The sequence below is a fragment of the Neoarius graeffei genome, chromosome 2, assembly GCF_027579695.1.
Source record: "Neoarius graeffei isolate fNeoGra1 chromosome 2, fNeoGra1.pri, whole genome shotgun sequence".
NCBI lineage: Eukaryota > Metazoa > Chordata > Actinopteri > Siluriformes > Ariidae > Neoarius > Neoarius graeffei.
The window spans coordinates 94609485-94637057 of NC_083570.1; the positions used below are offsets into that span (position 1 = coordinate 94609485).

Consider the following 27573-nt stretch of genomic DNA (forward strand, 5'->3'; position numbering starts at 1 on the left):
ATGCAATTACTGCAGGTGGTGTGAAGTTTCAACGAGTACAAAATGTATAAATTTAATAAACAACCATATTTTCCCAAGCCCTGTGATGACTTGGCGACTTGTCCAGGGTGTACCCCGCCTTTCGCCCGTAGTCAGCTGGGATAGGCTCCAGCTTGCCTGCGACCCTGTAGAACAGGATAAAGCGGCTAGAGATAATGAGATGAGATATTTTCCCAAAGAAAAATAAACCTACAACTGTAACTAATTTTTAGTTGTGTTTTTGCTTGTTTTGCTTATTTTGATTTAGTAACATTTCATGATTTGTGCATCTCTTACATGTAAGCTCCTGTTTGTTAATAAATCTATATTGTATTTAAAAATAATTCCTACTTCCTCCAGGGCAGCACGGTGGTGTAGTGGTTAGTACTGTCGCCTCACAGCAAGAAGGTCCGGGTTCGAGCCCCGTGGCCGGCGAGGGCCTTTCTGTGTGGAGTTTGCATGTTCTCCCCGTGTCCGCGTGGGTTTCCTCCGGGTGCTCCGGTTTCCCCCACAGTCCAAAGACATGCAGGTTAGGTTAACTGGTGACTCTAAATTGACCGTAGGTGTGAATGTGAGTGTGAATGGTTGTCTGTGTCTCTGTATCAGCCCTGCGATAATCTGGCGACTTGTCCAGGGTGTACCCCGCCTCTCACCCATAGTCAGCTGGGGTAGGCTCCAGCTTGCCCGCGACCCTGTAGAACAGGATAAGCGGCTACAGGTAATGGATGGATGGATCCTACTTCCTCCTCCAAATAATTCTGATGATCAGGTGAGTTAAGAAGAAGAAGAACAGCACCAACATGCTTGTGAAATTCCTCTCTGCATTTAACCCATCTGAAGCAGTGAACACACACACACACACACACACATTAGCAATGAGCACACACACATACCCAAAGTAGTGGGCAGCCATGCTAACAGCACCCGGGGAGCAGTTGGGAGTTAGGTGCTTCGCTCAAGGCCATCCCATATTAACCTAATCGCATGTCTTTGGACTGTAGGGGAAACCGGAGCACCCAGAGGAAACCCACGCAGACGCAGGGAGAACATGCAAACTCCACACAGAAAGGCCCCCATCAGCCACTGGGCTCAAACATAGAACCTTCTTGCTGTGAGGCGACCGTGCTAACCACTTACACTACCATGCCACCCAAGTTGAAACCAATTGGCTGAGGCATTGAAATTTCATTACATGGTAATGACATCTTAGCTATGCTTACAACCTAAAGTTCAAAAAAACAAATGTTATTGCATGCCAGCAAGCTGGATATGATCTGGGGTCCTCCGGGCTCTCTCCAGTTCCTTCAGTATGGTTTACCCAACAGTGGTGCCACCACCGTCATATACAGGAAATATTCTTGAGTAGACACAAAAACACCAAGGCAGTAAATAATGTTCAAATATTGATTTCCTATAGAACTTGAGTTTTAATCAAAATTTTCTGTCCTAAAGAACACACTTGGTAAGTTCTATAAAACGTTGAGAAAAGCAGATCGAAACTTTTTGTTCTATAGGACACAATTCACAGTCTCCTATAGAACCATCCATCCATCCATTATCTGTAGCCGCTTATCCTGTCCTACAGGGTCGCAGGCAAGCTGGAGCCTATCCCAGTTGACTATGGGCGAAAGGCAGGGTACACCCTGGACAAGTCGCCAGGTTATCACAGGGCTGACACATAGACACAGCCAACCATTCACACTCACATTCACACCTACAGTCAATTTGGAGCCATCATGCCTTTGGACTGTGGGGGAAACTGGAGCACCCAGAGAAAACCCACACAGACACGGGAGAACATGCAAACTCCGCACAGAGAGGCTCCTGTCGGCTGCTGGGCTCAATCCCAGGACCTTCTTGCTGTGAGGCGATAGTGTTAACCACTACACCACCGTGTCGCCGCTCCTATAAACCATTATATATATATATATATATATATATATATATATAGTGATGCTTGAAAGTTTGTGAACCCTTTAGAATTTTCTATATTTCTGCATAATTATGACCTAAAACATCATCAGATTTTCACACAAGTCCTAAAAGTAGATAAAGAGAACCCAGTTAAACAAATGAGACAAAAATATTATACTTGGTCATTTATTTATTGAGGAAAATGATCCAATATTACATATCTGTGAGTGGCAAAAGTATGTGAACCTTTGCTTTCAGTATCTGGTGTGACCCTCTTGTGCAGCAATAACTGCAACTAAACATTTCCGGTAACTGCTGATCAGTCCTGCACACCGGCTTGGAGGAATTTTAGCCCATTCCTCCGTACAGAACAGCTTCAACTCTGGGATGTTGGTGGGTTTCCTCACATGAACTACTCGCTTCAGGTCCTTCCACAACATTTCCATTGGATTAAGGTCAGGACTTTGACTTGGCCATTCCAAAACATGAACTTTATTCTTCTTTAACCATTCTTTGGTAGAATGACTTGTGTGCTTAGGGTCATTGTCTTGCTGCATGACCCACCTTCTCTTGAGATTCAGTTCATGGACAGATGTCCTGACATTTTCCTTTAGAATTCGCTGGTATAATTCAGAATTCATTGTTCCATCAATGATGGCAAGCCATCCTGGCCCAGATGCAGCAAAACAGGCCTGAACCATGATACTACCACCACCATGTTTCACAGATGAGATAAGGTTCTTATGCTGGAATGCAGTGTCTTCCTTTCTCCAAACATAACGCTTCTCATTTAAACCAAAAAGTTCTACTTTGGTCTCGTCCGCACACAAAACATTTTTCCAATAGCCTTCTGGCTTGTCCACATGATCTTTAGAAAACTGCAGATGAGCAGCAATGTTCTTTTTGGAGAGCAGTGGCTTTCTCCTTGCAACCCTGCCATGCACACCGTTGTTGTTCAGTGTTCTCCTGATGGTGGACTCATGAACATGAACATTAGCCAATGTGAGAGAGGCCTTCAGTTGCTTAGAAGTTACCCTGGGGTCCTTTGTGACCTCGCCAACTATTACACGCCTTGCTCTTGGAGCAATCTTTGTTGGTCGACCACTCCTGGGGAGGGTAACACTGGTCTTGAATTTCCTCCATTTATATACAATCTGTCTGACTGTGGATTGGTGGAGTCCAAACTCTTTAGAGATGGTTTTGTAACCTTTTCCAGCCTGATGAGCATCAACAATGCTTTTTCTGAGGTCCTCAGAAATCTCCTTTGTTCGTGCCATGATACACTTCCACAAAGATGTGTTGTAAAGATCAGACTTTGGTAGATCTCTATTCTTTAAATAAAACAGGGTGCCCACTCACACCTGATTGTCGTCCCATTGATTGAAAACACCTGACTCTAATTTCACCTTCAAATTAACTGCTAATCCTAGAGGTTCACATACTTTTGCCACTCGCAGATATGTAGTATTGGATCATTTTCCTCAATAAATAAATGACCAAGTATAATATTTTTGTCTCATTTGTTTAATTGGGTTCTCTTTATCTACTTTTAGGACTTGTGTGAAAATCTGATGATGTTTTAGGTCATATTTATGCAGAAATATAGAAAATTCTAAAGGGTTCACAAACTTTCAAGCACCACTGTATATATATATATATATATATATATATATATATATATATATATTATATACTGTAGGGGAAACCGGAGCACCCAGAGGAAACCCACACAGACGCAGGGAGAACATGCAAACTCCACACAGAAAGGCCCCCATCAGCCACTGGGCTCGAACATAGAACCTTCTTGCTGTGAGGCGATCGTGCTAACCACTTACACTACCATGCCACCCAAGTTGAAACCAATTGGCTGAGGCATTGAAATTTCATTACATGGTAATGACATCTTAGCTATGCTTACAACCTATATATATATATATATATATATATATATATATATATATATATATATATATATATCTCACACACACACAGTGGTGTTTGAAGGTTTGTGAACCCTTTAGAATTTTCTATATTTCTGCATAAATATGACCTAAAACATCATCAGATTTTGACACAAGTCCTAAAAGTAGATAAAGAGAACCCAGTTAAACAAATGAGACAAAAGTATTATACTTGGTCATTTATTTATTGAGGAAAATGATCCAATATTACATATCTGTGAGTGGCAAAAGTATGTGAACCTCTAGGATTAGCGGTTAATTTGAAGGTGAAATTAGAGTCAGGTGTTTTGAATCAATGGGATGACAATCAGGTGTGAGTGGGCACCCTGTTTTATTTAAAGAACAGGAATCTATCAAAGTCTGATCTTCACAACACATGTTTGTGGAAGTGTATCATGGCACGAACAAAGGAGATTTCTGAGGACCTCAGAAAAAGCATTGTTAAAGCGCATTAGATTGGTAAAGGTTACAAAACCATCTCTAAAGAGTTTGGACTCCACCAATCCACAGTCAGACAGATTGTGTACAAATGGAGGAAATTCAAGACTATTGTTACCCTCCCCAGGAGTGGTCGACCAACAAAGATCACTCCAAGAGCAAGGCGTGTCATAGTCGGTGAGGTCACAAAGGTCCCCAGGGTAACTTCTAAGCAACCGAAGGCCTCTCTCACATTGGCTAATGTTAATGTTCATGAGTCCACCATCAGGAGAACACTGAACAACAGTGGTGTGCATGGCAGAGTTGCAAGGAGAAAGCCACTGCTCTCCAAAAAGAACATTTGCTAAAGATGACGTGGACAAGCCAGAAGGCTATTGGAAAAAATGTTTTATGGACAGATGAGACCAAAATAGAACTTTTTGGTTTAAATGAGAAGCGTTATGTTTGGAGAAAGGAAAACACTGCATTCCAGCATAAGAACCTTATCCCATCTGTGAAACATGGTGGTGGTAGTATCACGGTTTGGGCCTGTTTTGCTGCATCTGGGCCAGGACGGCTTGCCATCATTGACGGAACAATGAATTCTGAATTATACCAGTGAATTCTAAAGGAAAATGCCAGGACATCTGTCCATGAACTGAATCTCAAGAGAAGGTGGGTCATGCAGCAAGACAACGACCCTAAGCACACAAGTCATTCTACCAAAGAATGGTTAAAGAACAATAAAGTGAATGTTTTGGAATGGCCAAGTCAAAGTCCTGACCTTAATCCAATCGAAATGTTGTGGAAGGACCTGAAGCGAGCAGTTCATGTGCTGAAACCCACCAACATCCCAGAGTTGAAGCTGTTCTGTATGGAGGAATGGGCTAAAATTCCTCCAAGCCGGTGTGCAGGACTGATCAACAGTTACCGCAAACGTTTAGTTGCAGTTATTGCTGCACAAGGGGGTCACACCAGATACTGAAAGCAAAGGTTCACATACTTTTATATAATATTGGATCATTTTCCTCAATAAATAAATGACCAAGTATAATATTTTTGTCTCATTTGTTTAACTGGGTTCTCTTTATCTACTTTTAGGACTTGTGTGAAAATCTGATGATGTTTTAGGTCATATTTATGCAGAAATATAGAAAATTCTAAAGGGTTCACAAACTTTCAAGCACCACTGAGACAGAGAGAGAGAGTTTGATGTCAAACACTGTACCAGTCTCCCTTCAACTTTTTCTCTTCTTTTCCTTTCACTAACATTCCCTCCAGGCTGCCTGTCTCTCCTCGAGGTGTTCTCTCGTTACCAAGGCTACGACTAAAACAATGCTTGATTGGTGGAATCAGAATGACGTCACTCAGACGTAGGGAATTCCGCCGGGCACGTTGTGAAACGTCCCAGTACTAAAAGAGTGACTCGGAGTGACTTTACTGCTGCTGCTGCTGGGGAGTCTGTCTGCTCTCCTTTGCGTTTTATTTTTAATTAATCAATTAACTCATTTACGTATTCAGAAGTACAGAAGGCTCACTGTCGTACCGGAAGTGTACTCTATAGGTGTGTTGTTGTTGTTGTCTATAAGAAGATTTGACATGTGGAGTGAAGGAGCTGAAATCTGCAGCACAACTTCTCACCACCATCATAATAATACTCACAATAATATTAACAATAAAGCTGAAAGAGTGAGGAGTGAGAAGAAAAGTCAGAGCTCAGGGCTGGTATCATTTTTATGATTTTTATATTTTTTTTAATTGCTTTGGAAAGTCAAGAAGGTGAAAATCTCGAGGTTGGAGCAGTCTGGGATGTAAGTTATTTCCCTTCCTACATGACCTCTTTCAGCTCTCTGTGATTTATTTGTTGTTGGTATGAATAATTAATGCACCTTTATTATTATTATTATTATTATTATTATTATTATTATTATTATTATTATTATTATATCATGGGATGTTTTATTGTATGAGAAAAACTTGATTGGTTGTCAATGAAGTTTGGGATGGGGGCTAAAACTTTCGTAGCTCAGTCAACTTTTTTGAGTTTTAAAAACTGCACGTATATCAAGAGGGTGAAAATCTCGAGGTTGGAGCAGTATGAGATGTAAATTACTTCCCTTCCATCATGACCTCTTTCAGCTCTCTTATTTATTTGTTGCTGGTATGAATTATTAATATATTATTATTATTATTATTATTATTATTACATGGGATGTTTTATTGAATGGGGAAAACATGATTGGTTCCCACTGAAATTTGGGATGGGGGTTCAAACTTTTTGTAGCTCAAGGAACTTTTTTTAATTGCTTTGGAAAGTCAAGAGGGTGAAAATCTCAAGGTTGGAGCAATCTGAGGTGTCAGTTCCTACATGACCTCTTTCAGCTCTCTGTTATTATTTTTTATTATTTGTTGCTTATATGAATGATTAATACATTATTATTATTTTATTTATTATTATAATTTGATGGGCGGCACGGTGGTGTAGTGGTTAGTGCTGTCGCCTCACAGCAAGAAGGTTCGGGTTCGAGCCCCGTGGCCGGCGAGGGCCTTTCTGTGTGGAGTTTGCATGTTCTCCCCGTGTCCGCGTGGGTTTCCTCCAGGTGCTCCGGTTTCCCCCACAGTCCAAAGACATGCAGGTTAGGTTAACTGGTGACTCTAAATTGACCGTAGGTGTGAATGTGAGTGTGAATGGTTGTCTGTGTCTATGTGTCAGCCCTGTGATGACCTGGCGACTTGTCCAGGGTGTACCCCGCCTTTCGCCCGTAGTCAGCTGGGATAGGCTCCAGCTTGCCTGCGACCCTGTAGAACAGGATAAAGCGGCTAGAGATGATGAGATGAGATGAGATGAGATTATTATTTGATCATGGGATGTTTTATTGAATGAGAAAAATATGATTGGTTTTCAATGAAATTTGGGATGGGGAGGCCAAAACTTTTTGTAGCTCAGGAAACGTCTCATCTCATCTCATTATCTTTAGCTGCTTTATCCTGTTCTACAGGGTCGCAGGCAAGCTGGAGCCTATCCCAGCTGACTACGGGCGAAAGGCGGGGTACACCCTGGGCAAGTCGCCAGGTCATCACAGGGCTGACACATAGACACAGACAACCATTCACACTCACATTCACACCTACGGTCAATTTAGAGTCACCAGTTAACCTAACCTGCATGTCTTTGGACTGTGGGGGAAACCGGAGCACCCGGAGGAAACCCACGCGGACACGGGGAGAACATGCAAACTCCACACAGAAAGGCCCTCGCTGGCCACGGGGCTCGAACCCGGACCTTCTTGCTGTGAGGCGACAGCGCTAACCACTACACCACCGTGCCGCCCTAATTTGCATATCAAGAAGGTGAAAATCTTGAGGTTGGAGCAGTATGTCAGTTATTTCCCTTCCATTATGACCTCTTTCAGCTCTCTTTTATTTATTTGTTGCTGGTATGAATTATTAATACATTATTATTATTATTATTATTATTATTATTATTATTATTATTATTATTATTTGATCATGAGATGTTTGTTTTATTGAATGAGGAAAACATGATTGGTTCCCAATGAGATTTGAGATGGGGGCTAAAACTTTTTTTTAATTGCTTTGGAAAATCAAGAGGGTGAAAATCTCAAGATTGGCACAGTCTGAGATGTCAGTTATTTCCCTTCCAACATGACCTCTTTCAGCTCTCTGTTATTTTTTATTTGTTGCTCGTACGAATGATTAATACACTAAGAATAATAATAACAATAATAATTTTTGATCATGAGATGTTTTATTGAATGAGGAAAACATGATTGGCTCTCAGTGAAATTTGGGAAACTTTTTGAGTCTTAAAAAAGGCACCTGTTATAATTAATTTGTATGGCAAGATTTGTAAATAAAACTTCCTGTAAGAATCACATCTGTGTGAATTCTAATAATTAATCTTATTCATTAATTATTAACCATAACAATTTGATAAATATCTACAGTAGCTGATATTATTCTGGGATAAACCGTCATCCCATCATTAAGAAAGAAAGAAAGAAAGACCCCTGGACTACACTATGAGAGCCATGACTCTGTTATCGAGCTGGAGCCTTGTCTTTTTTAACATTTAGGTGTAATCTGCTTTTGTTTCGTCAAAAAAAGAGAGAACTGCACTGTCCACTTTACCCAATACTTCTTATCCTGGATCTTGATCTTATTTCCAGTCCACATACACAGATAAAGAAGAGAAGGAAGGACGTGACATACAGTACAATTCGTTTGCACGAACAGGTGTGTTCACATCAGTTTCCTTCCGTATTCAGAGCTACACCATGCTCTTTCAGTTCATTTCTGACAAGCGAATGTAGGTGAACCGATTTTGTATGAAATGTTTGGACTAATGACATTTTGGTCATAGCTAATGTTTCTTACAGTCAGAGGAAATGTATCGCTTGATACAGAATATATTAAAACTGCTGAAATACAGACTATTGTTCAACACTGAAACTCGACTCAACTAAAGCCGTGTTCTGCCCGACAGGTTTAAAAACACACCTTTTTCTCTTAGTTAATGAATCGTTCACAATAGTCACTGCTTGAAAACTGAATGAGCTTCAGCCAAATAAAATTTCCACCTCCAAGCCAAAATAAGTGACTGACAGTGTGAAATATCTTTTCATTTACAATCCAATCCTTTGTCGCCTACACCTCTAAAACCTCAATCATGTATTAAAAATGACCCACTATGAGCACATTGTTATCAGGTCTGAACTCCTCCTCCGAGTCCTTGTTTTTATTTTCCACGATGATCTGTATCTGTGTACTTTCCTGGAAATCCTGAGATCGAGATCCTGACCTCTTCTGCTCCTCGGACCTTCCTGATCCATCCTGATGCCCTACGTTTGATCAGAGTCTCATCACATCGCTCCTGTGGAGGACGGCCCCGTATGGACAGTTGAAAGTCGCACTTGGAAGACGCTCTGGACTCTTACAGTAATGCTTTTATGGCTGACGACTACAGTTGACTTGCTAACTTTAGGACTGCAGTTGTCATGAACAGTTTTGCACTCAAGTTTCCATCAATGAAGAGTTATAACATCAACGAAACTGACTTCATGTTAAAACTGTTAAAATGTTATAATCATGTTGTCTGTTGTTGCCCAAATGAGGATGGGTTCCCTTTTGAGTCTGGTTCCTCTCGAGGTTTCTTCCTCATGTCGTCTGAGGGAGTTTTTCCTTGCCACCTTCGCCACAGGTTTGCTCACTGGGGATAGATTCGGGATAAAATTAGCTCATGTTTAAAGTCATTCAAATTCTGTAAAGCTGCTTTGCGACAATGTTGTTAAAAGCGCTATACAAATAAACTTGACTTGACTTGACTACTTTTAGCTGGATTGACATCATCACAGATCAGTGACAGGCTCGTGTGTTGGGCTCACTGTCCATGAGTCCTCGAGGACGACAACTGCTGTCTTTAAATAGATAGGCACTTTAAATATATACCCCCTCCATCATGCAAGGTGCTGTCAGACGTCTGTAGTTAGTAAGGACATGCAGACAAACGGTTCCTCTCTCTCTCTTTCTCTCAGCAGCATGGAGCTTTGCACTAATCCATGACACAGGTTGCAGAAGTCACATTCTAAGGGTTAAGTGTCTCTGTGTGTTTGTTAGAAAGCAGAAATGCACCCAAATACCTCGCAGGATGCTGACCGGGTCGAGCGTTTGCCCCTGAACTGCTCCAAGACCCAGCCCAACCTGGAGGAGAATAATCAGGACCACAAGACAAAAGGACATCACGGTTTGCAGTTACTGAAGCCTTTCCAGATCTCACACAAGTAAGATGACACACCGCTACAGTTATCAGTGCATGTTAAGACATATTTTGGTTTCCTGTAGCTAGAAAACTAGAAGTGGTTTATAAGTGGTTAAATGAGGCCTTGATAAGGATTTTATTCTCCATGTTTGAACACGCACACACTGATAAAAGGACCTAGGAACTTTTTCACTGCACTGCAACACTTGTGAAATTACATTACTGGCATTTAGCGGAATGATGGACAACATACCCAGAGCAGCCTGGGGAACGGTTGGGGGTTAGGTGCCTTGCTAAAGGGCACTTCAGCCATTCCTACTGGTTCAGGGACTCAAACCGGCAACTTTTTGGTCCCAAAGCTGCTTCTCTAACCATTAAACCATGGCATCCCCCATAAAGCAAGGGTGGGCGGGGTATTAAAGAAAGGGTGGGAAGAATATTAAATTACATTACATTCATGGCATTTACAGTAGCAGACGCTCTTACCCAGAGCGATGTACAACATCTCCAGAACAGCCTGGGGAATGGTTGGGGGGTTAGATGCCTTGCTCAAGGGCACTTCAGCTATTCCTACTGGTTCAGGGAATCAAACCATCAACCTTTTGGTCCAAAAGCTGCTTCTCTAACCATTAGGCCATGGCTTCCCCCATAAAGAAAGGTTGGGCAGGGTATTAAAGAAAGGATGTGAAGGATATTAAATTACATTACATTCATGGCATTTAGCAGACGGTCTTATCCAGAGCAATGTACAACATCTCCAGAGCAGCCTGGGGAATGGTTGGGGGGTTAGATGCCTTGCTCAAGGGCACTTCAGCTATTCCTACTGGTTCAGGGAATCAAACTGGCAACCTTTTGGTCCCAAAGCTGCTTCTCTAACCATTAGTCCATGGCTTCCCCATGACAAAGCTGAAAAGTGAAAAGTGCTGTTCCAACATGAACACACAAAATAGGCTCAAACACTCTTACTGACTTATTTACTTGTGCTCGCTTTTCTCAGCAGCATGTGTCTGACCGTGTGCTGTTATTGTGTCACAGGCATCAGCACCCTGTGGATAATGCAGGCCATTTCTCCTTCATGGTCCTGCACTGGCTCTCTCCGCTGGCATGGAAAGCCTACAAAGTTTCTTCCCTGACGATACAGGACGTGTGGGGTCTGTCCTGCCACGATGCCTGCGAAATCAGCTGTCACAGGTGAGCAACCGTTAGCCATCAGAGGCTATAAAAAGTGTAACATTTTCATAAGGACAATATGTCTGTGTCATAAGCACATCAGTAACATGTACTATAACAATAAGTGTTATAGTAACTGCCATGTGTCCTGTCTGTCATCTGTCTTACAGTATAGGTTAACTACAGTATACTTAGCACAAGGTTCAGAAGTCACACTTCCTATGAATCCAGTATTCACCATGCATTATAATGTGCTTTATTCTATCCACATTCACTGGATATGAGCAATCGTGCGCTCTGATTGGCTCCTCTACTACTAGGCTATCAGCTCATATACAGCAAGTAGAGAAAAAAAAATGGTGGTGCTTGTTGCTGAACCAACCGAGGATGAAATAAAAACTCTACTCGAAAACAAAACCCCAAAAAATACAAAAAAAGCAACAAAATATGGAATAAATGTATTTGATGGGGCGGCAGGGTGGTGTAGTGGTTAGCACTGTCGCCTCACGTCAAGTCAAGTTTATTTCTATAGCGCTATTAACAATAGACATTGTTGCAAAGCAGCTTTACAGAATTTGAATGACTTTAAACATAAGCTAATTTTATCCCTAATCTATCCCCAATGAGCACGCCCGTGGCGACGGTGGCAAGGAAAAACTCCCTCATAGAACATGAGGAAGAAACCTCGAGAGGAACCAGACTCAAAAGGGAACCCATCCTCATTTGGGTGATAACAGAGAATGTGATTATAACATTTTAACAGTTTTAACATGAAGTCAGTTTCGTTGATGTTATAAACTCTTCATTGATGGAAACCTGAGTGCAAAACTGTTCAGGACAACTGCAGTCCTAAAGTTAGCAAGTCAACTGTAGTCGTCAGCCATAAAAGCATTACTGTAAAGCCGCTTTTCCACTACAAACGCGGCTGAGTTGGGCTGAGCCGTGCCGTGCTGAGTCGAGCTGAGTCGAGCTGAGCGGGGCTGTTGGAGTTGCATTTCGACTACAACCGCGCTGAACCGTGCTGGCTGGAAGTGGGTGGAGTTAGCGAAAGTGGGTGGACGTCAGGTGATGTCGTTAAGCGGCGCAAACAGTGACATCAGTGAGCTTTTAAGCGGTAGTCTCACGACCCGGATAGTAAACAATAAACATGGAGGACATGGAGTCGTTAGTGATGCTGGTCTTGGTGCTGTGGCTTGTTGTCACCGACAACGCGGACAGATACTGGCAAGAGCGTATAGATGAGGCGAGTCGCATAAGGCTTCAGAAATTCTCGTAATTCGTAATTCTTCTTCTTCCGGGTTTACGGTGTTTACAGATCCCAGCGTGCTCGCGGGGCGTGTGTGGGCATGTGAGGACACTCCTCCTCACCAATCAGTGCACAGGGGAGTGTCTGCTCACGCCCCTAGCCCCACTCGGCTCGCTTTGGCTCGCTTCAGCCCCACTCCAAAACGGTACGAGTTTTAGGGGCTAAGCAGGGCTGAAGCGAGCCGAGTCGTGCTGGTTTTTGGTAGTTGAAACGCGAGCCGTGTCGGGCTGAAGTGAGCTGAAGCGAGCTGAAGTGAGCTGAAAAAGGGTAGTGGAAAAGGGCCATAAGCGTCCAGAGCGTCTTCCAAGTGTAACTTTCAACTGTCCACATGGGGCCATCCTCTACAGGAGCGATGTGATGAGACTCTGACCAGACACAGGGCATCAGGATGGATCAGGAAGGTCCGAGGAGCAGGAGCAGAAGAGGTCAGGATCTTGATTTCAGGATTGACATGTAACTCAGAGAGACAGATGGGGGGGCAGGGGGAGAGAAAGAGAGAGAAAACACAGGTTGTACGGTATGCCCAATGTCACCTGAATAAGTAGAAAGAGTATACATTTTTCACTGAGTACAAGCAGGGACTCCGGCAAAACTAACTATGACAACATAACTAAAAGGAGAGAGCCAGAAGGCAACACAGGCATGAGGGAGCCCCGGGACATAAAGCAGCAGCCACTACACCGTCAACAAACTCGAGTGAGCAAGCGAGTGAGGGATTGACAGCATCCATACATCCCAGTTTCATCTCATGGCAAGAAGGTTCTGGGTTCGAGCCCCGTGGCCGGCGAGGGCCTTTCAGTGTGGAGTTTGCATGTTCTCCCCGTGTCTGCGTGGGTTTCCTCTGGGTTCTCCGGTTTCCCCCACAGTCCAAAGACATGCAGGTTAGGTTAACTGATGACTCTAAATTGACCGTAGGTGTGAATGTGAGTGTGAATGGTTGTTTGTCTCTGTGTGTCAGCCCTGTGATGATATGGCGACTTGTCCAGGGTGTACCTCACCTCTCGCCCATAGTCAACTAGGATAGGCTCCAGCTTGCTCGCAACCCTGCACAGGATAAGCAGCTACAGATAATGGATGGATGGAAGTATTTGATGATCAGAAAGTATATTTTTTATTATTTTTCAAGAAATATTATTGCATTTTTCACAAATTGCTCCTGTCATTTCGCCGGCTTGTTCACATTCTTCATCTTTAAGCATTAAAACTTGATGAATTTTCTTTAGACTGGTTCAAAAGCTCAAAGAAGTCTGAAAATTACATAACTGAAATGTCCAAGGAAGAATTAAATAAATGTCTAAAGCTGTCCTATACCTTGGCACGACAGCAAGACGCACTTTCTACAAAAATAAACCACTAAAGTCAATTCGTGCAGCCATCAATAGGTTTATAAGAAGTCCACCGAAGTGGAAATGATTTTGTTGGACGTTTTGTGTAAAGTTTTTATGTATCGAATTTGCAAAAAACAAAAATGCTCTGTTTCTCAAAATCCAATGAATGTGGATAGAATAAAACAATTATTCCACTCAATCTCGCTGTACATGGCTTATAGACAACTCGGAGCACCGCAAGTCGTCAGCTATCAGCTCATGTACGACTCATTCTCAAATCCTATTGTTAAGATGTCGACTGATTAATTAATTAAGACACACTGAGCGTTTACTTCACAAAGACTACCGGTAGGTGCAGTGTGTGAGTGCGCTTAAATAGTGTGCCGTGGTGATTGAGTCCATGTGTGCAGTCACTAATCAGGGGACTGTGAGCGGTGAAGTGCAGGATGGGTGTTGTAGTCCATGGCAGTCATGTGGCCGCTTGAAGGCCGCTGTGAATGCTGGGAAGTGGAGTTGAGAGTGCAAGCAGGTGCAGACGTGACACAGAGAACATTGTGCTTTCAGGTTTCTTTGTAACATGACCAGGTCTATTTTTTCTGTCTTGTTAATGTGAAGACGTGTTATAACGTAAGTGATAAGAGGAACTAACTAACTTGTCTTCCAGATGTGCCACAATGTCACAAAAGGCTGCGAATGCAGCTAGAGGTTTTATGAACTTGCAGACAAATCCAAAACGTGAGGCAGAATTGTAAACAATGAACAGGCAGGGATCACACAATCAGCCAAGAACACGAACAAGACAAAACATGAAACACAAATACAAGGAAGCAAGGCAAGATTAAAAAAAAAAAAAAAACACGGAATAGCAATCAGAAAATAGAAGTTCAGATAAGAGCACACTGAGCATTACTCTGCAAAGGCTCTCTGGATAGAGTCTGCTTATATAGGGTGTGTGCATGATTGGAAACAAGTGTGTGTAATCAGTAGTCTGATGACTGAGTGAGACGGATGGGTGTTGTAGTCCACGGAAGCCATGTTTGTCGGCTGTGGTGTGGCGTTATATTACATTTAGTAGATGCTCTTATCCAGAGTGATGTACAAGACCCTGACATACCCACAGCCGGGGAGCAGTTAGGGGTTAACTGCCTTGCTCAAGGGCACTTCAGCCATTCCTGCTGGTCCAGGGAATCGAATCAGCAACCTTTTGGTCCCAAAGCTGCTTCTCCAACTATTAGGCCATGGCTTCCCTTAACTCACTCTCGCCATGAGTTCAGAGTGGATTCCAGCATTATTAAAACCTGGAAGGATCTCGGGGCGAACCATCAACTTCATGGAAAAAATGTGGTTAGAAAAAAATCCTGACTGATTGTGATCACTTAAACACTTGATCATTAAAAACTGGCTTTAGAACTCACAGCTGTGTTTAATCGTGAAGATTACGAACATTTCCACACGCACAACGTTACGCTGACTCACAGGATCGGGACTAAACAGCTGTGTGGCCACTTGTTAGTGAATGACACACAACATTAAATGCAGAGGTGGACAGTAACGAAGTACATTTACTTGAGTACTGTACTTGAGTACACTTTTCGAGTATCTGTACTTTACTTGAGCATTTTTTTTTGGAAACTTCTGACTTTAACGTCACTACATTTGAAAGACAAATATCGTACTTTTCACTCCACTACATTTCTATCAAGGTCCTCGTTACTCGTTACCACGAAGCAGCTTTCAATGTGGATGTTTTTTCTTTTCTTTTCTAAAACGTGATTGGCTGTCTCAGTGTCACCTGCGAAAAAAACAATCAGTAATCACTAGGGTCACGTCACGTCCATAGACTGTATAAAATCAAGTTCAATGATTTCTCAGCAGCGTTATTTGAACATGATCAGTTGATGGCAGAACAGAAGGAGGCGGTTCTTCTGTAGAATACACGCACTCATAACCATACCTAGAACCCATGTTTCAGTTTCCTGAAAGGATTAAAGATTCTTTTAGTTTTTTTAGATTATGGCGTGCTCTTTTTCCAATAGTTTAGAGTCTTTTTTTAGATTTGGGTGCTCTTTAATCCAAGGTATTCTAGATCCACAGCCAAAAAAGAGAAAAAAATCTCTGACTAAGGCACTCCAGATTAAAATGTCTTTAATATTTTAGACAAGTCCTACATGGACAAATTAAAAACAAAGCCCACGCGTAGCGGCATGGGTGCCTTCTTCAGGGCAATATCACAAAGGAACAAGGTAGCTTTGTTCAAGATGTAGAAAAGGACAGGTGAAGACAATTGGATAATTAGTCCTGAAACTCTACACATTGCTGAGTCCGCCCCTCACACAGCTCCCAGCACTAAAAAATTTTCCATCAAAAACTGTCAATCAATGGCTTGGGCCCGCCTCTCACACGGCTCCCAAACCAAGACAGCCATCATTCAAAATATTACAAAAATGTTTGTATTGAATGAGGCTTGAATGAGGAAATAGACTACACACCTTTTTTGTGATGGTTTTTGGCTTTGCATGGTTCTATCTGAAAGAAAAGACTTTTATATTTTTTTCTCTCTCTCTGTACCCTTTGTGCATGTATGTGGGTTGTGTATACTTGCAGTGTCTGGAATATATGTGTATTTTTGATTTTTTTTAAATATTTTGAATGATGGCTGTCTTGGTTTGGGAGCCGTGTGAGAGGCGGGCCCAAGCCATTGATTGACAGTTTTTGATGGAAAATTTTTTAGTGCTGGGAGCTGTGTGAGGGGCGGACTCAGCAATGTGTAGAGTTTCAGGACTAATTATCCAATTGTCTTCACCTGTCCTTTTCTACATCTTGAACAAAGCTACCTTGTTCCTTTGTGATATTGCCCTGAAGAAGGCACCCATGCCGCTACGCGTGGGCTTTGTTTTTAATTTGTCCATGTAGGACTTGTCTAAAATATTAAAGACATTTTAATCTGGAGTGCCTTAGTCAGAGATTTTTTTCTCTTTTTTGGCTGAGGATTAAAGATTCGTTTCGTTTTAAATGTTTGCTTTGTTTGCCTAAAATGAACCATATCACGGCCTACAAAATCTCGCCGTCCAACCTGCGGAAGCATATTGAGGGATGTAAATGTTTTATTCCAAGAGAAAGCTTGCAATGAAGTTGTCTGTGCTTTTCGAGCTAGCGATAACGTTGCAATAGCTATGCAGTCTGGTTAGTCACATGACTTTCTGTGGATTTGCTCACCAAGTCGCTATCGGCTTGTCCACGGCTAATGTTTAGACATAGCTAGTTAACTTGGACACTGTTAGTTAGCATGTACCGTAAGTTACACTAACATGAATAACGTTAACTTATCTGAAGTCCTTTCAGAAATATGTTTCAGCGTAATCTTGCCAAATAAACAGAATGTAGAAATCTGTGTTTATCTGTGTTTAAAGGTGTTTATCCTACAAGTTCTACAAGTTCGTCAGTAAATCCAGTCGGTTGCTTCAGAGGCGTTAGGTTTTGTAAGCATTGTGGCAATAATAACAATGCGTTGACAGAAAATGTACTTTTAATACTTAAGTATTTTTAAAAGCGAGTACTTCAGTACTTTAAGTAAAAATTTGACTGGAGAACTTTCACTTGTATCGGAGTAACATTTGACCAGCCGGATCTGTACTTTGACTTCAGTAATGAAGTTGGGTACTTTGTCCACCTCTGATTAAATATATTCATAAACCAATAGAAATATGATGATCATTAATAAATAAAAACTGCAATAGTTGATTGAAGTGTAATGGTATAAGAGAAATAAAACATGCTATAGTACTCTGTTGCTTTCAGTTCAAAATGAAATATCTCACTGTGTTATACACTACCTGGCCAAAAAAAGTTGCGCACACTAATATTTTATAGATTTGGACCACCTTAAGCTTTGATTCAGACACACATTCACCATGGTATTGTCTCGACAACGTTGTGCAACATCACAACATCTATTTCCATCCAGAGTTGCATTAATCTTTCACACAGATCTTCTTGTCTTGACGACAGGAGAGTCGAACCACTCTGTAAAATCTTCTCCAGCACATCCCAAAGATTCTCAGTGGGGTTAAGGTCAGGATTCTGTGGTGGCCAATTCATGTGTGAAAATGGTTCCTCATGCTTCTTGAACCACTCTTTCACAATCTGAGCCCTGATTTTATGCCCGTGCCATCAGAGAAGAACAAATCCACTGATGTGATAATCTGATTATTCAGTACATTCAGGTCATCAGCTGACTTCATTTTATTGTTTCATAACGTTGCTGAGCCTTGGCCTGCCCAACTGAAGCAACCCCAGATCATAACATTGCCTCCAGAGGCTTGTACAGTGGCCACTATACATGATACATGAAGCGATGCACCCATCAGACTCATCAGACCACATGACATTTTTCCAGAGTCCAGCATTTAATAATGAGGATGGAAAGTGTGTGCAAAATAACCAAAAAATGACAAAAAAACCCCACCCAAAAACGCAGGCTGTGAACATAATTGTACACAACAATCACAAGAGTGAGACTTACCGTAAATAAGAATGATACTTGCACATGAAAAGGATATTGTACCAAATAGTAATATTATTGCACAGCATAAGTAGATGATGGCGATTAGATGCGAATAAAGTGACAAAAAGGTGATAGTAACATTGAAAACAGTGCTATATTACACCAGGCTGTCGTTGAAGAGTCTGGGAGCAGTTGGGATGAAGGACCCTTGGTAGCGTTCCTTCTTGCACCGTGGGTGCAGCAATCTGCTGCTGAAGGAGCTGCTCAGAGCGCCAGCCGTCTCATGTAGGGGGTGAGAGGTGTTGTCCATGATTGACATTAGTTTATCTAACATCCTCCTCTCACACACACACACCTCCTCAATGGATTCCAGAGGGCAGACCAGGACAGAGCTGGCCCTTTTCACCAGCTTGTTAAGCCTTTTCCTGTCCCTCTCAGAGTTTCCACATCTCCAACAGACCATAGCGAAGAAGATAGCAGATGCTACCACAGTGTCCTAGAATGTCCTTAACAGTGTCTTGCACACTCTGAAGGACCTCAGTCTCCTCAGCAGGTGGAGACGACTTTGGCCCTTCTTGTCCAAAGCATCTGTGATAGTAGTCCAGATAATGACATCATCATGACATGTTTATGACACATCAGTGTTATGATACAGGAGTCAAGTAAAGTGATACTGCATCTATTTTTGGACGTCCACTTTGAGTTGTTCAAATAGAAAGGTTGGAGGCAAAGTGTGATTGGGAATTCCTGTCATGTTTGTCAGAGTGCAGCTTCAATGTGAACAAACATAGATGGGGGGGGGGAACGGTACCTGGATAAAAGTTGAAAGCATTGGCTTGAGTGTGTTTTGTGTGTGTGTGGTACTGGGAATGGAAGTAGGGTTGATGTGGGAATCCCTGGAGGATCATGGATATATATTGTCTCACAGCTCTGTCTCACGGTGTAGGCAGTTCTGGCGTGTGGGTGTTATTAATAGCGAGCTTTAGAGATTAGACAGAGATGGCGTGTTCTCCCCTTGACACATCCCGCTAAGCTGTTATGTCATTGCCCGTTGCTTCTTCAGTCTCAGAGCTGATTGTTGATTCAGTCAGGACACATAAACAGATTAATTTGTAGTCTGGATTGGCTGCATTATGAAATCTGTCTTCATTCTGTCCTGAGTTTATTAGTTCAGCAAGTCGGCTGGCAGCCTGCATAGAACTGCGCTAACAAGAACTGTGGTCTGTGATCAAAGGGCAGATAACCTTTTGACATCAAGGTTTGAGAAACTCTCAACCGCCACCGGGGAGGAGACAGGTGTTATTTTTCACCGTGTCATGCCTCGAAGTCTCACTCTCTAGTTACTGGCTATGCGCCAAACTTAGACAGGCTATGTTAAGAACGCTTGTGTGTGTGTGTGTGTGTGTGTGTGTGTGTGTGTGTGTGTGTGTGTGTGTGTGTGTGTGAGAGAGAGAGAGACTGTGTTTGCATGAAAGTATGGAAGAACTTGACTAGAGCCTAATATAAACAGTCTCGAATCAAAATGTCTCATCAACTGAAAAGCAATACAAGGAAATGCAAGCTTCTTTGAAATAAAAGATGGGATCAAATTGACCAGAGGAAAAATCTTTGTTTGTGTTCAGGACCATGTGGGTAGAATGTCCTTGAAAGACTGCAGCATTACCAAACTGGAACCCAAACATCAATGTCTGAATAACTGGTGGTTGATCCATTCTGCAGTATAGATAAACTGAGTGCAATAAAACATATGATCAGACCCTGCTGTTTAGTCACTATTTCCAATGCTAGTTTACCTCAAATGAAAATGGTGTGTTTTTTAACCAATTATTAGGAAAGAGGACCCATGCCTTATCGGGCAACATGCTCAAAAACTATAGGAGTCAAGATTTATGACTGATTTTTCATTCATTCAGAGGGCATTTATACAACCCCAATTCCAAAAAGGTTGGGACACTGAAAACTGTAAATGAAAACAGAATGCGATAATTTGCAGATCATGAAATCCTATAGGGCGGCACGGTGGTGTAGTGGTTAGCGCTGTCGCTTCACAGCAAGAAGGTCCGGGTTCGAGCCCCGTGGGCGGCGAGGGCCTTTCTGTGCGGAGTTTGCATGTTCTCCCCGTGTCCGCGTGGGTTTCCTCCGGGTGCTCCGGTTTCCCCCACAGTCCAAAGACATGCAGGTTAGGTTAACTGGTGACTCTAAATTGACCGTAGGTGTGAGTGTGAGTGTGAATGGTTGTCTGTGTCTATGTGTCAGCCCTGTGATGACCTGGCGACTTGTCCAGGGTGTACCCCGCCTTTCGCCCGTAGTCAGCTGGGATAGGCTCCAGCTTGCCTGCGACCCTGTAGAACAGGATAAAGCGGCTAGAGATAATGAGATGAGATGAGATGGAACCCTATATTTCACTGAAAAATAGTACAAAGACAAAATATCAAATGTTGAAACTAATACATTTTCTCTTTTTTTTAAATATATGCTCATTTTGAGTTTAATGTCAGCAATATGTTTCAGAAAAGTTGGGACAGGGACAACAAAGGACTGAAAAAGGTGTGTAATGCTAAAACAAACTAATTAGGTTAATTGGAAACAGGTCAGTAACATGATTGGGTATAAAAAGAGCATCCCAGACAGGCAGAGTCTCTCAGAAGTAAAGATGGGGCGGGGTTCACCGCTCTGTGAAAGACTGCGTGGGCAAACAGTCCAACAATTTAAGAATAACATTCGTCAATGTAAAACTGCAAAGAATTTGGGGATCACATCATGCATGGTACATAATGTAACCCCCCTTTTTAACGGGTGCTAGTCACCCAGCACAGTACAGGCTACTTAAGAGTTACACTAAATCACAATACATAACATAGTGGTGCAACAGGATCCCTAAATTCTCAGTGGTGGAATGGTGAGCTGGCTGAGATTCCTGATACCATAAATATACAAGTGAAATAGAACTTGTATAACAGTAATGCTAGATAATGCGAATAATTATGACTGATTACAAATTTAGTAGCGCGGTGCCTCCAAAATGTGAAAATACTAGTAGTCAGCTAGGATAGGCTCCAGCTTGCCTGCGACCCTGTAGAACAGGATAAAGCGGCTAGAAATAATGAGAATGAGATGAGCTGATAGCTTATCTGCAAGGTGTAAATGTCAGCACATTCCAATATATACATATATATAAAAAAACACAAATGACCAGCCAATACACCCAAGATATAATTAGATAATAATAATGATTCTATTTATTAACAAGCAATCATAATAATAATAATAATAATAATAGGAAATATTATTCGTAAGAAATGCTTCCCTAAGAAGCACAAAATACAGTTACCAATATGAAAACAGTAGACACCGAAAACAATTACATCATAGAGAGGTAAGATAGAACCATCAAACACAGTGCGTGTATATACACTAATACAAATAGCACATTTGCAAGAAAACTATCAAAGTGTCAAAAGAAGAGAAAGGAAAAAAACAAAACAAGCGCGCAGATGGGGCCCGCTGGTGCACAGGTGGCAGCTCTTTGAACTGCAGGCAGAACAGCAACCGCTGCAATGCCCTTCTACCACGACGGCTTTCCAGGCGAGACGAGAGGAACGTGTGTGTGTGTCAGTGTAAGTGTGGGTTCATGTTACTCACGATCTACCGGTCAGACCAGGCGAATCAGTTTGCAGATGACGATGCTGTCACGCAGCAGATGCTCCTGAGCAGAGGGCTAGCTACTGCTGTGGGTTAGCTGAGATTCAGCTCGCCCCAAATCCTTCGGCAGCTGGCTGGATCCCGTACACAGTGAGTCCCCGGGAATGACAATGGCGCTCCGGTGGGTCCAGCACCGGAGGACAGATGTGTCCAGTCGAGACAGCAAAGTCCTTCCTCAAAGGTGGGACTAGGCTAGTAGCGACTAGCAAGCCTGTCTAGAGAACATCCCGTGAAAACCCGCCTAGCTAACCTCGCAGCTAGATTTCTCGCCAGTGAAGAAGAAAAAAAAATGAAAGAAACAGCAAGATCACTCACTGGAGTGATGCTGGAGTCCCAGGTACACGTTAGGGCCACGAGCAGGCCGAAATAACAAATGCTCTCCGCCAAAACAAGCGAGAAAATCAAACCAACAAACAACGCGGCCTCGCTGTCCTTTGGTGCATGCTGGACTGCCACGGGCTTCGCTCCAGCGAGATGATGGAACGTTGAGAGAGCTCGTGAATTCGCGGGCATTAAATATTTACAGTTTACCATTGGTTCATATCAAAATTCAAATAAAAACATATTAAAGTAACAAATCAGATTGGTCTGAATGTACAGTATAACACAACAGTGAAAAATATTTTAAACCACAAAGCATTATGGTAAATAGAGTTATTTAAAATACACAGTACACAGTATTATTTTATAGGACCTTACAATAATATGTCAGATTCAGAGAATCTGGGGAAATCTCTGTATGCAAGAGACAAGGCTGAAAACTGACATCGGATGCCTGTGATCTTCAGGCCCTCAGGTGACACTGCATTAAAAGCAGACATGGCTCCGTAGTAAAAGAGTCTGGGTGCTAAACTGGTCTGCCTGCAGTCCAGATCTGTCTCCCATTTAAAACATTTGGCGCATTACGAAGCACAAAATACGACAAAGGAAACCCGAACTTTTTAACAACTGAAATTGTAGATCAGGCAAGAATGGGACAACATTTCTCTTTCAAAACTACAGCAATTGGTCTCCTCAGTTCTGAAACTTTTACAGAGTGTTGTTAAAAGTAGAGGTGATGCAACACAGTGGTAAATATGCCCCGTGCCAACTTTTTCTGAAATGTGTTTCTGAGGATATATTTAAAAAAAAAAACAATAAAAATGTATCAGTTTTGACATTTGATATGTTGTCTTTCTACTATTTTCAGTAAAATATACGGTTTCCATGATTTGCAAATTATCGCATTCTGTTTTTACTTCCAGTTTACACAGCGTCCCAACTTTTTTGGAATTGGAGTTGTACAGCTGCGGTCAGAAGTTTACATACACTCATCATGGACATGAATATTGGGCTTTCAATTATTTCTTTGAATTTTTTTTTCCCTGTGGCAATGATTTTTAGCATTTAAAAATAATTTGGTGCATAAGTTTTAATTTATTTTGAGTTTTCTGAAATCAACATAAAGTCAAAATTATACATGTGCCCACTCAAATTATAAATTCAGTGGGGCTGAAAGGTCTAAACTGTCTTAACATGCCAAGGCCAAAGCTTGATAACTTCCTGTTCATAATCATGATTGATGACAGCTGGTAGTTTCCCTGTGCTAAAATAAAAAGGGTTTGTTTGACAAGTAAAAGTTATTGGGAGGTTGAGCCACTTTGCCAATGTCTGGATGAAGATCCAAACTGTCACCCTCAGCTAAGAGGAAATTACAGTAGTTTGAATGGTCAGAAGTAACTCAGGAACCATCAAGGCACAGGCCTGCCATGAACTAGAAGCTGCTAGAACACTGTCAAGTTTTACACTGCCATGGACTGAGAGTCTGCCTTCCAAGAAAGAAGGCCCTTTTCCAAAATGGGCAGCTCCAAAACCAACAAGCTTGGCTAAAATTTGCAGCTAACCACATGAACAAAGAAAAAGCCTTCTGGAGGAAAGTTTTTTGGTCAGATATGCCAGTTTGTACCTTTTTTGTCTCCAATGTTTGTTGCTTGGCCTTGTTCTTATGGATTGCCATCTTTGAAATTTTGAGGATTGAAGCAATCTGACATTCACTGTATCCCTTTGTTAGTAAAGACAGAATTGAGCCCTTCTTTTTCTCACTCAAAACTTCCCTTTTTAACTCTTTTGACATGATGAATAAATATTTTTGTATTCCAGTTTAATTTAAGGTACCATTTGTACTGTTTTTGCCATCCAAAACATTTTCCGTTTCCGGTTGAGAGTACGTCATACGCATTCTGGCTGCCGCTTCTCACCGGAACTTTTTATTTTATTTTCTCTCTATTTATTTATTTATTGTGTTTGTGTAGTTTGATGTTTGTTTTCGTTTGAGTGTTTTGTCCACCAGTGGTGTAGCTCCGGACCCAGTTTTGGGCATCAGTTCCCTCCAGGCCTTGGTTTGCTGTGGGTGATGCCTGTGCTCCTCACTATGGGTTGTAGTGAGCTCGTTGCTCATTTTAACATTGTGGTTGTCCAGCGCTCTGTGCTTTAGTGTTTGGCGTGATGTTCCGAGTGATATTGCCCAGCGGCGACGCAGCGGCTGTGCTGGTGGTGTGGGACTTGTTTTCGTGCGCCTTTTGGTGGGACTGTGGCTGCTACACCATTGGAATGACATCCTGGCCTCTATTTGGTGGACTTTTTTCTGTTTTTTGTTTCCTATAATTCTAAAGCGACCTTGGGTTTTGAGAAAGGCGCTATATAAATTGAACTTATTATTATTTATTATCCAAATTGGTCCTACTGCAAGAGGATAGTGATGACCACAGCAGTGATTTTTACGGCTTTCCTTGTTAAATAAAATTTGGTTCAGGTGATCACCTAATCAGTACCTCATTAAGTAAAATGAGGTGTGTTTGTGTTGGAATTCCAGCACAGACACTGTAATGAAATAGCTGCCATATATAGAGATGCTGATTTAAGAAAAAATAAATAAAAATGGACGTGGTCTCTCAATTTATTCCAGAGCTGTGTGTGTGTGCGTGTGCCCATTCTATAATCGTGGGTACATTTCAAGTGTTGACTCTGTTAGTCATCATCAACTCCGTTATCGTTAAACTGGGCAATCCATTAACAGAACTGGTGATAACAGAGTTGACATTTTCCACCATTTTGTGCCTTAACTCCACATGCTAACCTCAGACTAACTACCACATGGCATGTATAAAAACAGAATTTTATACATTTTAATCATTATTGTTTTTAAAAAAATGAGTGAGAGATTCACTCCAATATCACAATAACAGATTTGACAAATAATTAATGTACTGTTGGTGTAAAATCCTCAACATTTTATTCAAATTAATGAGAGAAGAAACATAACATACCTCAGTGCCTTTCTGAAGTTTCCCGCCAGAGGAAGCGACATCTCTCGGCGCAGATGTCATGCGTATTATTAAAAGTCTTTGTGGACTTTATGCGGTTTTATAACAGAGTTGACAAGAACATCGGGGTGGATAAAATAAAACATGTATTGTTTTTATGACTGAAATGTCACATTATACAGAAAATCGACTTTCTATGCAAATGATTTTATAACAGTTAATAGAATAAGCCCCCGAAAACAGATTGTTAGATTGAATCACTTTGTTTATTCGAGTTGAATGTATGAATCAAGAGTCGAAGACAGAGAAAAATGTGGGGGGAGGGGTGGGAGTCATTTAGTTTATGTTTTATGGATAAAAAGGTAAAGGTATTATATGATGGCTCTCTGTTTTTTATATGTCAACCTACTGAAAAAGACAGGTTTATTGTATAACTTCTTTAGGTTTATAGATGTTTTTATATGTCGATCAATTACTATAAATGTAAAAATAGAAGAGGTTTTTTGTATGAATTGTTCAGGTTTATCTATGTTTTTAAAATGTCAACCAATTACTGTCAATGTAATGTTGACATATAAAAAACATAGAGAGCCATCATAGAATACCTTTACGATACATCCACAATTCAAACAAAAACATATATGTTTGTGTGGATTTACATATAAAAGGCATATACATTTTAAACTGTAAAATATAATTTAAAACTACAAACATTACATGAAGCATACAAAGACGGTGTAATTCATCATACACATTATCTGTAAAAACCATGCACAATGTTCACTTCATACATACTAGATTTTCATAAAAAATTTGTATGAGGAAAATGCAAAATGGGCCACTTTCAGGAGTAAATCATACATGGCATATATATTTATTTATAAATCCTTATAAGGATTTATCCTTATATTTATAAGGATTTACTACTAAGACAGTGGTAAATTCTTATAAGTTCTTTACTGTTTTTTTTGTTCCTTTTATACGCGATCATGTTGCCAATGAACCTGCTTTTATGGAATCTTCCAAAATGGCGTTACTTGTATCCATCCATCCATCCATCCATTATCTGTAGCCACTTATGCTGTCCTACAGGGTCGCAGGCAAGCTGGAGCCTATCCCAGCTGACTACGGGCAAAAGGCGGGGTACACCCTGGACAAGTCGCCAGGTCATCACAGGGCTGACACATAGACACAGACAACCATTCACACCTACGGTCAATTTAGAGTCACCAGTTAACCTAACCTGCATGTCTTTGGACTGTGGGGGAAACCGGAGCACCCGGAGGAAACCCACGCAGCCACGGGGAGAACATGCAAACTCCGCACAGAAAGGCCCTCGCCGGCCGCTGGGTTCGAACCCAAGACCTTCTTGCTGTGAGGTGACAGTGCTAACCACTACACCACCATGCCGCCTTGTTACTTGTATAGCCTATAAAATTTTCTGTCTTATTTTGCCTTTGTTCCAACTTTTTTTGAGCGTGTTGCAGGCATCAAATTCTAACTTTGTTTATTTACAAATTACAATTAAGTTGGTCAGTAAAACTATTAAAAATATTTTCTTTGTACTTTTGTCAGTTATAGAAAGGTTAATGTGAATTAACTAATGGTAGATTTTTGTTTCTATTACATTTTGGTTAATATCCCAACTTTTCTGGAAATGGTGTGTGTGTGTGTGTGTGTGTGTGTGTGTGTGTGTGTGTGTGTGTATTTGAACATGTATGTATAATTTGTCCCTGTGCTGAATTCAGAAAACCCAAAGTAAGTTAAATTCTTGTTTTTTTTTTCCTATTAAAGATGTACAGTACCTCAGAGATGGAAGTAAAAAACTACAATTGCTTCATGGATTGTTTTGATCGTTTTTCTTCACTTGCCACTCGTACCTCAGACCTAGATATGATAAACAGGCTTCCAGGAATTTAAATCTTATCAAGTATTCCAAGTTGTACACCTTTTTCTGAGAAACAGTGATAAACACCACCATTAGCTTTCACCTCGACGTAAAGGAGGAGAATAGGACGTTTCTTCCTCATGTTGTCTCAGGGCATTTCTTTCCTCTGTCGCCTCTGGTTTGTTCATTAGGGATCTTAATCTACATTCTGATTTCCGTAAAGCTGCTTTGTGATAATGTCTCTAAGTGATACACAAATAAAATTGATTTGAACTGAATCATAA

General features: G+C 41.4%; 1 protein-coding gene across 1 annotated transcript in view; it reads left to right on the top strand.

Annotated features, from left to right (window-relative positions):
* The first annotated feature begins 5771 nt into the window (after positions 1 to 5771).
* The window catches only part of wu:fb13g09 (ATP-binding cassette sub-family C member 5), a 100672-nt gene continuing 78870 nt past the window's right edge, over positions 5772 to 27573 (top strand). Inside the window, exons 1-3 of the mRNA XM_060915212.1 lie at positions 5772 to 6121; positions 9948 to 10111; positions 11125 to 11280. Coding sequence (XP_060771195.1) covers positions 6047 to 6121; positions 9948 to 10111; positions 11125 to 11280 — 395 coding nt within the window. The 5' untranslated portion in view covers positions 5772 to 6046. The remainder of the gene's footprint in view (positions 6122 to 9947; positions 10112 to 11124; positions 11281 to 27573) is intronic.